The 17500-nt window shown below is 38.1% G+C and overlaps 1 protein-coding gene across 1 annotated transcript in view; it reads right to left on the bottom strand.

The window, feature by feature from the left end:
- The window catches only part of LOC113814301 (dynein intermediate chain 2, ciliary-like), a 20907-nt gene that overhangs the window by 1492 nt on the left and 1915 nt on the right, over positions 1-17500 (bottom strand). Inside the window, exons 2-12 of the mRNA XM_070130910.1 lie at positions 17152-17352; positions 16615-16753; positions 16077-16305; positions 15595-15740; positions 14190-14369; positions 13294-13441; positions 4950-5111; positions 3382-3503; positions 2551-2679; positions 2108-2267; positions 650-878 (exon numbers count right to left, since the gene is read on the bottom strand). Of these exons, the coding sequence (XP_069987011.1) occupies positions 650-878; positions 2108-2267; positions 2551-2679; positions 3382-3503; positions 4950-5111; positions 13294-13441; positions 14190-14369; positions 15595-15740; positions 16077-16305; positions 16615-16753; positions 17152-17318 (1811 nt within the window). The 5' untranslated portion in view covers positions 17319-17352. The remainder of the gene's footprint in view (positions 1-649; positions 879-2107; positions 2268-2550; positions 2680-3381; positions 3504-4949; positions 5112-13293; positions 13442-14189; positions 14370-15594; positions 15741-16076; positions 16306-16614; positions 16754-17151; positions 17353-17500) is intronic.

Here is a 17500-nt window from a genome sequence, read left to right as displayed (position 1 = left end):
TGACGAAGTTAATTATAGTTATGATAATGAGAGTAATGACAATGGTAATAATGGTAATAATAATTGCAATCATAATAATGATGATGAAGATAATGATAATAATGATAATGGCAATAATAATAATAACAATGGTAATAACAATGATAATAAAGATAATAATAAGGATAATAACAATAAGAATAATAGCAACGATAATGATGAAAGTAATAGTAAAAATTATAATAATGATATGATACTGATAATGATAATGATAATAATGATAAAAGTAATAATAATAATAATATATTAATAATAATAATAATAATAACAATGATGTTAATGATAATAATGATTATAATTTAATAATAACAATAGTGAAAATGACGATGAGGTTAAGGATAATAATAATAGTAATTATAATGATGATGATAATGATGATAATAATAATAACAATGATAATGATAACGATGATAAGAGTGATAATCGTAATCATAATAATAACAACAATAATCATCATAATAATTGCTTTGACAATAATGATCATAATAACAATGATAACAGTAGTAACTATTAATACTAATGAGAACAAGAACCATTACGATAATGATATTAATCATCATTGGTAATATTATCAAAACACTATCCATATAGAATAGAACTGAGCACTCACGTAGTATCCTGGAGCCAGACTTTAACCGACCAGTCCACGGAACAAGAGATGAAGATCTTGTAATAATACTTGTTCCAGCCCACGTCTCTCACGGGCGCAGAGTGGGCGGGGTACCGGATAAAGGTGTGCGACGAACAGGACACAGAACACTGGATAACGAGTCCGGTGTCGATTCCCACAAGGAGTTCGCTTTCATTGTCCGGTCTGAAGTCTATACACGTACCTGTGCCTGTGTGTTATGGTAAGGGTGACGATGTTGAAGATATGAATCGTCTTGCAAAGTATCAATGGTGGAGGGATTTTGATTGTCATCGTTTTATTCATAGTTATTGGTGGAAAGGTATGAATGAGAACGAATATCTTCACAATACAAGAGATGTATTTAACCGGTTTCGATTATATCTTCGTCAGAAATACATGTATTTCTGACGAAGATGTAATCGAAACCGGTTAAATACATCCCTTGAATTGTGAAGATATTCGTTCTCATTCATACCTTTCCACATTTGTCAACATGAATACGGTTCATAGTTATTGGTACTGTTATTATTATCTCTTTCCTATTTACGTGTATATCGTTAGAGTTAGGTTTGTTTATCACAACCTTATCAATGATTAGTGGGAAATGTCATACGGTTGCATTAACATAACTATATCACGTGTCACTCCTACTTTAATGATAAATGTACTTAGAATGTCTGTTGGATAAATCTGCGTTCTTTGAAACCCATATTTAACTATGTACTAAACCAACGAAGCATCTGCAATTACATGATATTTTACACGCATATATATTCAGACACGACATGTTTGTTTATCTCAAACTCATAAAAAACACTGTCCCTTTCTTTCCCATACTGAGATTCCCATACTGAGATTGAGACTGAAGTGCGTAATCCACAGGAAATAAATCACCGAAGTAGGCGACCTGGCTTAGTGAGTTCAAAAGAAATAAAACTTTTATAAACTTTGACCTACCTCTTCTATTCGTTTTTATATCCTTTCATGCTCTATATCGACAAATACACTACTTCTATACTACCTAGCCTAGGTTCCATATTTACTGTTCCAGAATAAACACATAATACGTAAATAATTAGGGTCATTTTATGTGTGATAAATTTCATGTGGGTACCATAATATAAATTTCTTTGAATTATCATAAAATACTTATGGAATATCGGCCTAAAAGCTATAGCATAGAGCAATATCTAAACATCTGCCTATTACCCAAGAAAACGATTTCATGGGGCAAAAATTAGGCATGGGTTATAGCAGTTGACAGGTATATGATATGAGCAGCATGGAGAAAACCAAGCATAAACATTCCACTGAAAAATACAATCAAAAACTTTTATACTATATGCCACAGGGTATTTCAGGTCGCCGAGCAAGAAATACATCAGAATGGCGCTATTTTTAGAATATCAGCAAATATTCTCCCATGCAACTACACACCTTCAAAAGAACTTTTATCACTTTTGAAGTCCTGAGTGAAGCTGAAAATGTCTTTGGATTTTAACCGAGAGTCGCCGAAGTACCACTGTGTGAGGCGACCATCTTTTGCCACAGAGAAGAGGGAGAGGTCTTCGCCAGGGTCAGTGTGCACCCACTTGACCTGGATTAGAAAATACGTGTATGATGAAGAATCTGCAAAACTACTGGTGCAAGAAGTGAGTTCAGTAGTATATGTGCAGAGCAAAATAGAGAAAAAGGTCATCGTATATCTAACATATTATAATTGCACTTCTCATTTCTCCTTCCCCTATGTCTCTCTATTTCTTATTCTTGAATCAGTGTTGAGGAGAAGCAGCAATTGACACAACAACAAAATGGTTAAATATGAATTAGAATAATCAGTTACAAGTCACAAGTTAGCAAAACACAAAAAAAACACTCACCTTACACACGGGAAGAATGTGCTTGCCGTTCATGGCCGTGGAAGCAACTGCTCTTATTGCATCTACGGATTCTACGTTGTACACAACCACCGTCCCGTCGCTCCAACCTGCTGCCAGCATACTGCCGCGCTGGGGAATGGGACAGTCCGTTTTCCTGTTTCATCCTTTTGTTATCCCTTTGTCCTGTCTTCCGTCAGTTTTCAAGTTCTATATCTATTATGTTATGTTTCTGACGTTTGGAATTGCGGATTTTTATTGATCATACATCTATTGTTAAAACTAGTACTGAGTGTCATACATCATTATCTTAAAGAAAGATAAGCAGACCAAATTGCGTTGAAGTTAATATGACATGGAGAAAAACCACAGTTGCAGATTCTCATTATGACAATAAAGGTAAATAGTCTTCCTGATTAATAAAAAGAGAAAAAAATACGCAAGTAGCTCCACTGTGATAAACAAATACGAAAGAGAGATCAAATGTCAACAAATCAAATCTTAATAGCACGCAAGAAGTATGGAGAAAAATGAAATAAAGAAAATCATACTAAAACGTCACACTCATAATGAATATATTCAATCAGCGTAAAAGACTAGCGTAAAAATGAATAGGATAAACAGTATTCATTATGACAATGCAGATAATATCTCTTCACGGTGCAAGTAATGTATTCGACACATATCGATAATACCTTCCTCAGATATACAATGAAGATAAGATCGAAACGCATCAAAGACTTGCGCTGTGAAGATACCCCTTCCTCATTCATACTTTTTTATCCATGAATAGGATAGAAAAAAATACTAGACTCCTATAACTCCTATTCGTACCGTAGGATGAAAGCCGACACACATCACACTGCAAGGCGAGCGCAGAGTTCTTTCTGGGCAGGCGGGGTTCTTAAGGGTGAAAAGGCACAGCATCCCCGCGCCGTCGGTCCCGCATATGTCTCCTGAAGGGGAGGAGGGAGAAGGGGGGAAAGAGAGAATAAGGTGGAATAGGAGGAAAAAGGAGGAGGGAAAGGAGGGTGAGAGTTGATGCAAAGAGGGTGAATGAAAGAAGGAGGAATAGGAGGAGAAAGAAGGAGGGAAAGGAGGGGGGAGAATTGATGCAAAGAGGGTGAATGAAAGAAGGAGGAATAGGAGGAAAAAGAAGGAGGGAAAGGAGGGGGAGAGTTGATGCAAAGAGGAGGAGGAGTAGATGGAGGAGAAAGAGGAGGGGGAACGGAAGGAGGAAGAGGAGGGGGAGGGGAGCAGGAGGGGGAGGGGGCAGGAAGAAGAAGGGGAGGAGGAGTGAAAGAATCAGAGAATATATGAAAATAAGAGCATCATTAAGAAATTGAGGAATGCAAGGACGAAGAAAATGAAAAATGAAAATAAAATGCGATTGAGGGAGACATAGTAAAAGCACGAAAATTAAGAGAAAAGAAGGAGATAAAAATAACAGTAAAGATATCCAAAAAGCAAAAGCCCAACAAAGCAAATATAACAAGCTTAGTTGTAAATATATTTTCAAATAAAGAAACACTTCTCTACAACACAAACCTTCATAAACCTCATATAACCTAGGTTGAGAGCGAGGTTTATCGTGACCTGATCAAAGGGTCAAAGAACAAAAGCAGATAAGGTGGGAAGTTCTCAAAATGACCCATTTATGCTGTCATGTGTGACGTGCGTAAGAAGAGACCTGGATCATTTTATTGTTTTAGTTGTCAAAATAATTCTTTGTTATGCCAGTTTTACTTGTGTTATGATTTCCTGGGAGAATTACAGAAGTAATTTTAAATCACTCTTTTATCCAGGTTTCTGATTATGTTTTCTATCACGTCTCTACGTTTTTCTCGTGTTTATGTTTCTTCACTTCCTGACTGGCGATTATCGTGATTATCAAATGTCAAACTACATTTCGTTCTCATTCATTCGTTATGCTCAGATTATCAATATATGATTTAACTGTTCTTTTTTTTCTTCTCTGTTATCCTTGATTTAGCTCCTTCATCTATCAACCATACATCCACATCATTAACATTATGCATATTCCACTCATACAATGACTATTACTTATGCGTAATCTATATCATCGATTTATCTACGTCTACAAGAACAGGCTATGTATGCCTACACCTTTAATATTGAATCCACACATTGCCGCATCCACAGAGATCACTCATACACCTCCGCACCTCCGATAGTCATCCACACAAAAGTCAACACAAGTCATACACACCAACCAATATGAGACACACCCAAACCTCCAATACTGCATCCACATCACGCCCCCACCAAATCATCCACGCATCCAGCACCCCAACTGACACCTACACACACGCATCTCCACACACGGACCCGCACAGCCACATAAACCTGCAAATTTCTCTTTCCGTCTCACGCCAACTAACCCGCAGTGTAAGCAGCGGCGAACAGATCAGGGTAAACTGGACTCCATGATATATCCGAAACGACAAGGTTGCGGGAATTATCGTGACTGAACTTCCAGAGAGGCAATAAGGAGCCTTCCAGTGGGTGGTACTCGTCGCCACCGTCCTCCCAGTACTTGAAATCTGGAAGGGAAATGGAGAACAAAGAAATAGAAACAGAAATACAGAGGACAATGAAGAGGTGGAGGGAAAATACAGAGAGAAAGAGGGGAGGGGGAACGTCGTGTAATGAAAGAAAAAATGAAAAAAAAAAAAAACATACAGGGAGAAAGAAGTGCTACCAGAAAAGAAGAGACGGGTTGATAAAAAAGATGGGAGTAAAGGCAAATATGCATGGAGTGCGTAGGGGGTGGATAACAGAGAGGAAGAAACAGAGGAGAGGATAGAAATAAAGAGGAGAGAGAGATAAAGACAATGAACGGAAAAAGGAATACAGAGGGAAAAAAGTGAAGGGAAGCAGACGAAAAAGAAGAGGAAGGAGTAACAGACAGAGCGAAAGAAAAAGTGAAGATAGACAGGGAAGAAAAAAGCGAGCAGGAACAGAGATGAGAAAAACGGGAAAAATAGAGAGAAAGAAGGCTGAGGAAACAGATAAGGAAGTTACACAAACAGATGTAGAAATGTATAAATATGATTTGTGTCCACAGTCTTTCATTATGGTAGCTTTTCATTTTTTTACAATTTTCGAAATCTCATATTGCTAATCCTCTCGTTACCTTCTAAAATTTATCACACACACACACACACACACACACACACACACACACACACACACACACACACATAGGTCATGATTACATCTGAAGTTATTTGATGGTTATAGACTGGAAATCCTTCCTTTGGCATATACTTAAAAATAAAACCTCGACAAACGAAAGATATAGCTAACTTTTTACTTTTTGTACCATTATCATTATCAATCCTCCTCTTTCTTTTGTTCTCCTTTCTTCTGCAGAAAAGAAGAAATGGACCCGACAGCGCCACACAAAATAGCTCAATACATTTTGCATTTTATCAGTATCATTATACATTTTCTTACCATCATTATCAACCCCCATCCCCCTTTCCTTTTGCCGTGGTCGAATTTACAGATAAAAAGGAATAGGTATCAAAATCTTTCCTTTCCTCCTTTTCTAATTCTGTCCCCTCCATAACACAACAGCGCCACATAAAACAGGGGAACTTTCGGCATTTTTGTGTTTTCATGAATCTTATTATCATTAATATCAACCCTTTCCCCCTTTTTGTTTTCCTACCTTCCTTCTGTCGTGACTGAATTTTCCAGGCAAGCAAGCATCCCCACTTAAGCATTCATAGGCAAAAAGGAAGGATGTAAAAAAATAATGATACTACAAAAGCTTTTGCACCGCAACCGGGAAACTTTCGGTTATTTGTGTATCTTTATTTTACACTACAATTTAGTAGTATCATTAACGGCATTATTATTTGTTATTATTATAATCAATCCCTTTTTCTTTTCTCATTTTCCTCTTAATTCTTTCGTGAACAATATTATTTTTTTTAGATATCCGTTGAAGCAATCGGTAGACCGAAAGACCACTTTAGCTCAACAGCGCTACATAAAACAGGGGAACTTTCGGCATTTTTGAACTTTTACATTATACATTTTATTGGTATCATTATTTTTACCATATATATATATCATAATGAACATAATACAATAAGAGACTCTTATTGTTATCACTATTATTATACATTTTATTATCAAAGAGATTTTCTCATCAAATTTACAAACTGGATGTAGAAAGGATTTGAAGACTAGTTAGTGCACAACAGCACCACATAAATCAGGGGAACTTTTGGAAAACTTTCGGCATTCTTGCATTCTATTTTTGTTATTATCATACATCATCATATACATATAAACATATTTCTCATTATACATTTTAATTATTACTATTGGCCTTCATTTCTATTTTCCCCTTCATGCAGAAAAAAGAAGAGAGAAAAAAAACAAGGTTGATTTACAGGCAAAAACGATGTAGAAAAAAAAGAGGACTAGAACACAACAGCGCCGCATAAAACAGGGGAACTTTCGGAAAACTTATCCTCAAATTTGCAAACTGCATACAACACAGAAAGAAAGGATGTAGAAAAGAAGACTAGTTAGTGCACAACAGCACCACATAAATCAGAGGAACTTTTGGAAAATTTTCGGCATTCTTGCATTCTATTGTCATTATCATACATCATCATATACATATAAACATATTTCTCATTATACATTTTAATTATTAGTATTGGCCTTCATTTCTATCTCCCCCCTTCATGCAAAAAAAAAAAAAAAAGAAAAGAAAAAAAGAAAGAAAAAAAAATCTGTTGATTTACAGGCAAAAACGATGAGGACTAGAACGCAACAGCGCCGCATAAAACAGGGGAACTTTCGGAAAACGAAACATTGTGAAGGGAGTCTATTCTAATTTGGCGGTTGGATTTGCAAATTAGTAGTCTATATCTAAAATTTTAAATATGTATAAAGGTGGATAGAACAATATTCTATTTTCATGTTTTACTTGCCTACCGATAAGGAATAATCTCAAAACAATACAATACGTATGTTAGAAATGTCCATCAGACCGTTTCGAATCGTCCTAACAAAACTGGTTCGAATCCTTCCTGATTAAAACATGGTTCGGCCTTTTATTTCACTATCTTTGTAAATCTAAAACAAATGTTGACTCATTTATTCATCTTTCTTCTTTCTTTACATTTCAAGATTCAGATTTCGGCTCGGATTTTTTAATTTCTACGAAAATGGAAAGGATTCACTGGCCTAGAAAAGTATCTCCTAAATATGCAGTTTCTGTTGTACCCTTAATCAAAAGAAAATAGTGGTAATTACAGAAAAGTGACCGACCTTCCGCCAGGCGGAAAAAAATAAAATAAACGAGATACTCCGAAGACGAGACTCGCCAAGGCGTCATGCTGTCACCTTTTATATTTGTATATTTTGATTATTGGTATTTGGCAATGGAAACCTTACATCAGAGGATTTCACCAGTTACTTGTGGGCGTGTCCTAAAACGCAGAATTCGTTATATTGATTTGTGTACATATACGCTACCACAATCAGTTAAAGCATTTGCAGGTAGAAAGGATGTAGAGAAGACTAGAATTAAACATAAAAAATGGGAAACCTTTCGGTGTTTTTTACTATTATCATACATTATACACTTTCGGTATTTTTGTTAGTGCATTATATAATTTATTACCAACATGATGTATATTATCATTATCATTAGTATACATTTCATTAGTATCATAATTATACATTATACATTTTGTTAATTTTTTTCTTAATACATTTAATTATTATTATCATTATGATTATTATTTTATTATTACTGATATCAACTCTTCCCCTTCATATTTCCCCCCTAATTCCTCCTTCATTATAATTATCTATCATACGTTTTATTAGTATCATTCTCATTATACATTTTGTTGTTATCATTATTAACCCACAAGCTCGCTTCTATTTCACCCTTTTAACAAAAAATAAAAAATAAATAAAATAAAAAACGTTGAAATAAATTTACAGGCGGAAAGGATGGAAAAGAAAGACATGAGCGCAACAGCGCGACATAAAACAAGGGAACGTTTGGAAAACGAAACAACGAGGGGAGTCTATGCTAATTTTGCGGCTCAACGGTAAATTATTCTTCAAATAATTTAGAGGACCTTTATAACATCGAAGAGAAATGCATAACCGTATCAGCAGAGATAACCTTAACGGTTCTCCTAAAAAGAATACCTCACAGGTTTATGAAAACGCAATCCTGATTTATGGAAATCTATATTTTGGACTCTGTAGATGTGGGGTGGGGGGGGGGGGGCAGAACACTAGCAAGAGGGATGATATTGTATGTGTATTCTATTTCCATTGCCTACTTGCCTACCGGTACGAAATAATCTGGAAACAAATACGTACGAGATATATCCATCGGATCTTGTGCATATACGCCGTTTTGAATTATCCTCACAACTCTGGCACGAAACTTTAATAACATAACACATCTGACCTTTTTTTCATTATCCTGAATTTGAGTAAATGTCTCATCACTTATTTATTTACCTTTTTCATTTTACATCATATCATGCTCATTATATTATAAAATTCATTTCCGCTTTGTCTCTCTTTCTCTCTCATACCCATTTCATACGGTAGAGCAAGAGGCCGTGGAAAGAAGACAACAGCGCTACATAAAACATGGGAACTTTCAGCTGTTTTGTATTATTATGAATTACATTATTGTTGTTGTTCTTTTACATCATACATTTTATGTGTATCATTGACTTTATATACTTATACATTTTATCAGTACTATAAACACCTCTATTGAAGGAAATGGAGGCAGAAAGGATGTAGAAAAAGAAGATTAGAGTGCAACATAAAATAGGTGAATTTTTGCCAATCTTGTTGTATAACTGATTTTATTATTTATTAAATGTACATTTTATTAGTATTATTCCCATTATACATTTTATAATTATTATTACATATCTACAATCAAGCAAAAAAATCCGTTGAAGCTACTGGAGGAGCAGAGAGGATCTAGAAAAGAAGATTAGACCGCAACAGCGCAACATAAAATAGAGGAACTTTCGGAAAACGAACCTGCGAAGGGAATCTGAGCTGATTTGGTAGTTGGGTTGAAAATTTGTTTATACCTGTATTTTAGACTCTGCGGATAGCGGAAAATAACAATAGCAGGTTAGAAATTATTGCTAAGATATTTTGCGTAAGACTGCATGCAAGAAATATCCATCAGATCTTGTGCGAATAGTCCGTTTCGAATCCCCCTCACAACACTAGTTCGAATCCTTAGTGACCAAACCACGAAAATGGTAAAGATTCACTGGCCTAGAAAAGTATCCCCTAAATACATACAGTTTCTGTTGTGTCGTGATTAGAAAACGGTGGTAATTGCAGAAACTTGACAGCCCTTCCGCCAGGCAGAAAAAAAGTTAAGAACCGAGACACGGAGAAGACAGAGCCTCACCAGGGCGTCATGCTGTCACCTTTTATATTTATATATCTAGTTTTGTGACGGCTACGCTACATCAGCGGATATCTTAGGGTTACTGTAAACGTGTACTAAAACACAAAGCGAATTTAATTCATTTGTGTACATGTACGCCACCACAATCTTAATCAAATATCAAACTTACTGTTTTAATTTTTTAGTACATGAAATTGCTGTCAAATCAGGCATTTGAATTAAAAATGTAAATGTAATGGTAATGACCCAACTACGTGTCCTAGCCACGATACTCAATTTTAAATCAATTATAAAGTTATGTCATAAATGTAATTATCATTATTATCCACCTTTCTTCCTTTCTGATTTTTTTCCCTTCCATTTGTTTTTTTTTGTTTTTTAGACAACCAAAAGCGTCGTTGAAGCAAATGAGACAGAAAGGGGTGCATAAAAAGAAGACAACTTAACAGCGCCACATAAAACGTGGGAACTCTCGAAATTTTTGTGTTCTTAAATTACACATTTTATTCGTATCATGATACAATATATGAGTATCATTGTCATTATGCATTTCTTTAGTTTCGTTATATATCATGGATTTTATTAGTATCATTATTATTATACATTATAAATATCATTAGTATCATTATTATATTATGTATTTTATCAGTATCATTATTGTTATAAGTTTCCTTTTCATTAATATCAACCTTTTCCTCTCTCTATATTCCTACCTTCCTTGTCATGATAGAATTTTACATTATGCATTTCATTGGAGCAATTATCATTATGATTTATATTATCATCAACCCTTCTCCCTCTTTCATTTCCCCCTTCCTTTTATCGTGAACAAATTTATAGACATGAAGAAAGGATGTGGAAAAGAAGGCTAAACCGCAACAGCGTTATACAAAACGGGGAAACTTTCGGCATTTTTTATATCATTATTGTACATCATTAATTTGATCAGTACCATTTTTATTATCATCTTGCTATGTTTTAGGCTTTGCAGCGACAAATACTTGATATGGTAGACGGATCATCTTACCGCTTGAACGAAACAAGCCGTCTCACACAAGCGTCCTGTGCCTCATAGAATTGTTTACATGTACAAGAAATAGTATGATTATCATGGTATCGTGTTTTGAATGGCTTGCACCAAATCCCACATCACATGCTAGAATTATGGATTTAAAACTTAATTATCCTAAAAACAATAATCTTATTGCAATTGTACTTCTTTATTGACTTCATTCAACCGGGCAGTATTTAGTATGACCGCTTGCTGCCTATCAAATTTTTCACAAACTCGAATATATATTTCTGGCTGTGACTTCGATAGTGTTTATTCATCTATCTTGATAAATCTCAAAAACACAATAAATATTCGTTTATACAGACATGCAAATACACAGAAATATGTTTCTATCTCTCTGAGATATATACCTATATCTATCTGTCTGCACGATAGATATGCAGGTCTGTACTGATACGCATTTATTTGTGTATATGCATGTCCATATAATGATTGTTCACTGGGCCAAGCCTCACACAACAGCGCCACATAAAATGGGGGGAACTTTTGTATTGTAAATTAAAAGTAATTTAATTGACTTCGGAGAGGAATGCAAATCCGCCTACGCAAAGATAATCTTACGGGTTATCCTAACAACTGCCACAGACTTAGATCAGTGCAGCGCCAAGCAGAGATGCCAGATTACGGAAATGTCTCTTCTTGAAATCAGTGAAATCTATATTTTGGACTGTGGATGGGTGATAGAACAATAGCATAATGAAAAATATCAGAAAAGTATTTTCTTCTAATTCCCTGCTTGTCTGACGTTATGAAATAATCTTGAAACAGTACGTAAAAATATCCATCAGATCTTGTGTGGATAGATTTTTTTTCGGATACACCTCACAGCACTAGTTCGAATCCTTAGTGATAAAATCAAGACTACTTTTTATTATACCATCTATAATTCTAAAATAAATGAATAATTCTTATCATCTTTCTGCTTTCTGTTTATTTCAGGATTCAGAAATTTCCTTGGATTTCTAAATTTCTACGAGAATGGAAAAGATTCACTAGCCTACAAAAGCATCTCTTAAATATAGGCAATTTCTGTCATACCCTAGATCAAAGGAAAATGGCGGTAATTACAGAAGACTGATAGCTCTTCCGCCAGGCAAAATAAAAGATATGAGACAAGGAGGCACGCCGAAAACACAGATTCGCTAGGATGTCATGCTGTCACCTTTTGCATTTGTGTACATATATTATTGTGATTTTGTAATGGGTGCCCTCTGTCAGCGAACACCATCAGTCTCCTGTGAGCCCATATCATAACGTAAAGAGCATTAAATCAATTTCTGTATAAATGAGCTGCCTGTCTTGATAATATAGGAAAACTTTCTTTTTATCAAATTTGAAATTATAATGATTAACTGTAATGGGCCAACTACGTGTTATAGACGTAATTTAAAATTAATATGGTGATGAAGTCTATTGAAATAATTTAGATAAATACTCAATTATATACTCGTAAGCTTACACACACGTGCGCGCATAGCCATACACATATACCAACAAGTAAATGAATACACATAGAGCTTCAAAGATTCTGGAATTGTGACTGAATGATCTTCAAACCTTATTTCTCTCGTTGCTCCTTGATATCTTACTATCACTATTATTTACTACTAATAATGCTTATATCATAATGCCAAGTGATATGTTTGAATAACGGAAACCCGAAATACGGTGGACATCTTCCTATAGCGTTTTCTTTGTTTCAATATCCGGCACTGGCCTCTGCAACTTCTCCACAAAGCAGAAAAAACAGTTATTTTTATCTATTTATGTTATCATTTTAATCATTATCATTATTTTATTATTTATATACTATCATTTTCTTTTCTCACCATCGCCACCCCTCCCTCCTGGTATTTCTCTTCATTATTTTCATCTTCACCTTTTTCCTCCATTCTGTCTCTTCTTTATCTCTCATTTTTTTGCAATTCACCTTTTTTACCATCACCCTTTTTATCTCTACGTCATCCCATTCACACTGATAACTAAAATAAAACCTCTAACCTTTTATACTCTTTCCTTGTTCATATAATTACCACCACCTTTCCTCCCTCCCCTAATTCCATCTCTCTTTCCTTCTCCCTTCTCTCCCCCCACCCCAACCACCCCCACCCACCCCCCCGAAACTAACAGACCTACCGCACCCCTACCCCCACCCCCCCAAAAAAAAAATCAAATCAGTAATAAATAAATAAATAAATAAACTTACCTTGTGTAATGTCATCGTACAGGTTTTGTGTTATCATCCGCTCCACGATTCTGGAAGTATTTGGCAACCCAGGAATATCACGGATCTCAGGCACATCTCTGGGGTTTCTCGGGGTTTCCATCGGGGGTGGCGTGCTTCCGGGGCATTGCTGGGTGAAGGGATGTGCAGGGTAGATGTCAATAGATAGAGACAGACAGATATATGATAGATAGATAGATGGATAGATAGATAGATAGATAGATAGATAGATAGATAGATAGATAGATAGATAGACAAATAGATAGATAAATAGAGATAGATTGAAAGGGAGAAAGAGAGGTGGATGGATGGATAGTTATTGAGGAAGGGGAAGGGAGAGAGGGAGGAAGAGAGAGAGAGAGAGAGAGAGAGAGAGAGAGAGAGAGAGAGAGAGAGAGAGAGAGAGAGAGAGAGAGAGAGAGAGAGAGAGAGAGAGAGAGAGAGAGAGAGAGAGAATTATTACTCATCTGAGATACATACCCTATACCAGACAAATATATGCATATCAAGGAAGAGAAGATACAGAAAAGAGGAGAAATAAGGAAGAGAGATAAGATGAAGAAAAGGATGAACAATTTAGAATAAAAGAACGAGAAAACAAAGAGACGGGAAACGGTGACAAAAAGGGATTTAAAAAATGAAAAACAAAGATTTTTAAAACAGGAGAACACGAAAAGATGGAAATGAAAACGAGGTGGATAAGAAGAAAGAAGAAACAGCAGAAGAAGGAAAAGATGAAGGAGGAATTAACAGAGTATGGAAGGATGCAAACCAACTATAACAACGACGATAAAAAAGAAAACGAAGAAGAGAAAAAAAGAGAACGAAAATTTATATAAAAAAGGATTAAAAACAGAAAATTTCCCCAATTAACCAACCATTTTCTCCGGCGTGAACGTCTTGTCCTTCTTTTCATCTCTCTCCTTCTCCATCTCCTCTTCCTTCAATTTCTGCGTCTTCATCTCGAAATCAATATTGTAGGCGTCGTAAATAACTGAGAAGCCGACATTGTCCGCAAAGATTCTCGTATTCGCGGGTTCAGTCTGTATCGCTATTTGCTGGAAGGAAAGGTGAGAGAGAAAATGGTGTGTGTGGGGAGGGAGGGAGGGTAAACTTTAAGAAAAAAGAGGAAATTAGGAAAAATGCGATATACCTTTTTATGTATATATTTTTTTCGTTTTCTTTTTATTTTTTATTTTTTACTTTTTTCTTTCTTTTTCACTATTTTCTTCCTATTCCTTTTTTTCCTTGTCTCCATCTATACGATTTTCCTCTTCTATCTGCATCTATGCCCCGATCTCCTCTTCTCAAGGTATCTTTATATGCATATGCTATACATTTTCACACACTCTGCCCCTCCTACTTCCGTTCTCCCCTCACCCCTATTCTCTTGTTCTCCTTCCTTACTACCCTCTCACACATTTATCATTTCCTTCTTTCTACATGCATGTTCACTCCACAATTTTTCTCCACCTTCTTTTACTCCTCATCGTGCGTTTTTTCCTTCCCCTCACTTTTCTTCAACTTTGCGCCACTCATTCACACTTCTTCTCCTTCTCCTTACCTTCGTTAACCTCACTCTCTCATTTCCCCTTTCTTTATCTCTTTCCCTTACCTTCCTTCAGCCTCAGGCTCTCGTACTCCTCTTCCTTCCCCTCCTTCTAGTCGTTATTCAATCTCATGCCCTCATTTTTCCCTTCTTCCCGTCATCTTCATTCAACCTCACGCTCTCGTTTTCCCCTTCCTTTCTTTTCATTCCTCACATCATTCAACCTCACTCCCTCATTCTTCTCTTCCTTCCCCTCACCTTTCAGCCTCACTCCCTCATTCTCCTCTTCCTTCCCCTTGCTTCCCCTCACCTTTCAACCTCACTTCCTCATTCTCCTCTTCCTTCCCCACACCTTTCAGCCTCACTCCCTCATTCTCCTCTTCCTTCCTCACACCTTTCAACCTCACTCCCTCATTTTTCTCTTCCTTCCCCTCACCTTTCAGCCTCACTCCCTCATTCTCCTCTTCCTTCTCCTTCCCCACACCTTTCAACCTCACTCCCTCATTATCCTACCCCATTCTCCTCTTCCTTCTCCTTACTTCCCCACACCTTTCAACCTCACTCTCTCATTATCCTACCCCATTCTCCTCTTCCTTCCCCTTACTTCCCCACACCTTTCAACCTCACTCCCTCATTTTCCTACCCCATTCTCTTCTTCCTTCCCCACACCTTTCCACCTCACTCCCTCATTTTCCTACCCCATTCTCCTCTTCCTTCCCCTTAATCCCCCTTACCTTCAGGGCGAAATGCGCCGTCTGTGACACGCGCTCGCTGAAGTTGAAAGGGTTAGCCTGAGCGTCAATTCTGGCCAGCTCCTCCTTCGAGATGACGCCGCAGTATGGGTCCTCCTCCTCCTCGCCCTGGTTCTCGGCTGCCATGGCTGGGGTGAGGGAGGGGGGAGAGGGAGAGGAGGGAGAGGAAGGGGAGGAGGGGGAAGGGAAAGCGTAGGATGTCGTTAGGGGATGTTGGATATGCGTCTTTTAGCATGCGGTTCGTGTAGATTATATTTCATGCGTTCAGATGTTCATTACAAGTATTATTTTGTTTCATTTTGGTTTATGCTTCAGTTGTGCTTTTTAAAAACTAATTCATTATTCTTATCAGTTTCTTTGTAACAAAGACAAAACACATAAATTAAGGAATACATAAGATAAACAGACAGAGAGAGAAAGAGAGAGAGATGAATAGGCGTTCGAGGCTGACGCCATCGCCTGACCCAAGAGCGCTGCCTTCGTGTAGGGATCGAGCTCCTCCTCGGGCTCCTCCTCCTCGGGGGGCTCATTCCACAGGAGGTCCCTGGGGTCGAGGGTCAGCAGGTCCATGGTCAGGTCCTGCTCCTCGGGCAGGAAGGTCTGCTTCGTGACGTCGAAGCGGACGGCGTTCTTGCGGAACTCGCTGTCAGCGGTCAGGCGGATCTCGACGATGCGGTCGCGGACCGGTCGCTTCTGCGGGGCGGCTCTTTTCAGTTCTCTGTACACATGCGCACACACACAAACATACACATACATACACACACACATACACATATATGTGTGTGTGTGTGTGTGTGTGTGTGTGTGTGTATGTGTGTGTGTGTGTGTGTGTGTTTGTGTGCGCGTGAGTGCTTATGTGTGTGTGTGTGTGCGTGAGTGCTTATGTGTGTGTGTGTGTGTCTGTGTATGTATATATACACAATATCTAATTCATATACGCCCATATTCCAGAACAGAAACCAGCGAGCTCCCCGCCCCCTCCGCCTGCCTCGCGGACCAGACCTTGATCTCGAACAAGGGCTTCGCGCTCTTGGCCTGCGCCGGCTCCTTCTTGCCGTACTTCCGCCAGTGCACCTTCTTCTTCTCCGGCTTCGGTTTCTTCTTGGTGGAGCTCGCGCCTTGGCCCAGGACGGCGTTCATCCTGGCCGGGGAGGGAGGGCGGGCGAGAGCGGCCATGTTAGTATTGTTTATCATTGTTATTGTTGATGCTTTTATTGTTATTGTGGTTGTTTTCATTATTATCATTATCAAAATTGTTATTATCATCACTGCTGTTGTTGTTATCTTTATCAGCATTATCAAAATTGTCATTATTATCATTGCTATTGCTGTTATCATTAGCATTAATTTTCATCATCATTTTATCCATCAATCATGACACATTAACATCATCATCACCATCATTACCCTTCGTACCAATCAAATGAAGACCCCCTTCCCGTCCCCCTTCCCCCCTTCCCGTCCCCCTCCCCCCCTTCCCCCCCCCCCCCCCTTTCCCGCCCCCCTCCCTCCCTTCCCGCCCCCGCCCTTCCAACTCACTTGCAGATGAGCTTGAGCCGCTTCATCTTGTTCCCGGAGGTGGGCCAGAGACTCCCGCCCTTCATGGAGCTCTGTTTCTTGAGGGGCGCCGCGGGCAGTGGGCGGACCGGCCGGGGCAGAGGTCCTCCCTCAGGCCCGCCCACGATCTGCGTCAGGCGGCTCAGCATCCGGAACCTCTTGACGGCGGCGGAGGGTTCTCCCCTGTGGCACCAGCGAAGGTGGGGGGGGAGGGGGGGGGTTAGAGTTAGAGTCTTGAGGAGGAGAAGTTGTGGGGTGCTGGCTTGGAGGGTGGGGGGGGGGACACAGCAGCTGCGATTTTCATGTATACGTTTATGTGGATATGTGTGTG

The sequence above is a fragment of the Penaeus vannamei genome, chromosome 15, assembly GCF_042767895.1.
Source record: "Penaeus vannamei isolate JL-2024 chromosome 15, ASM4276789v1, whole genome shotgun sequence".
Classification (NCBI taxonomy): Eukaryota; Metazoa; Arthropoda; class Malacostraca; order Decapoda; family Penaeidae; genus Penaeus; species Penaeus vannamei.
The sequence above is the reverse complement of the archived record's forward strand: the minus strand, read 5'-3'. Positions and strand labels throughout refer to the sequence as shown.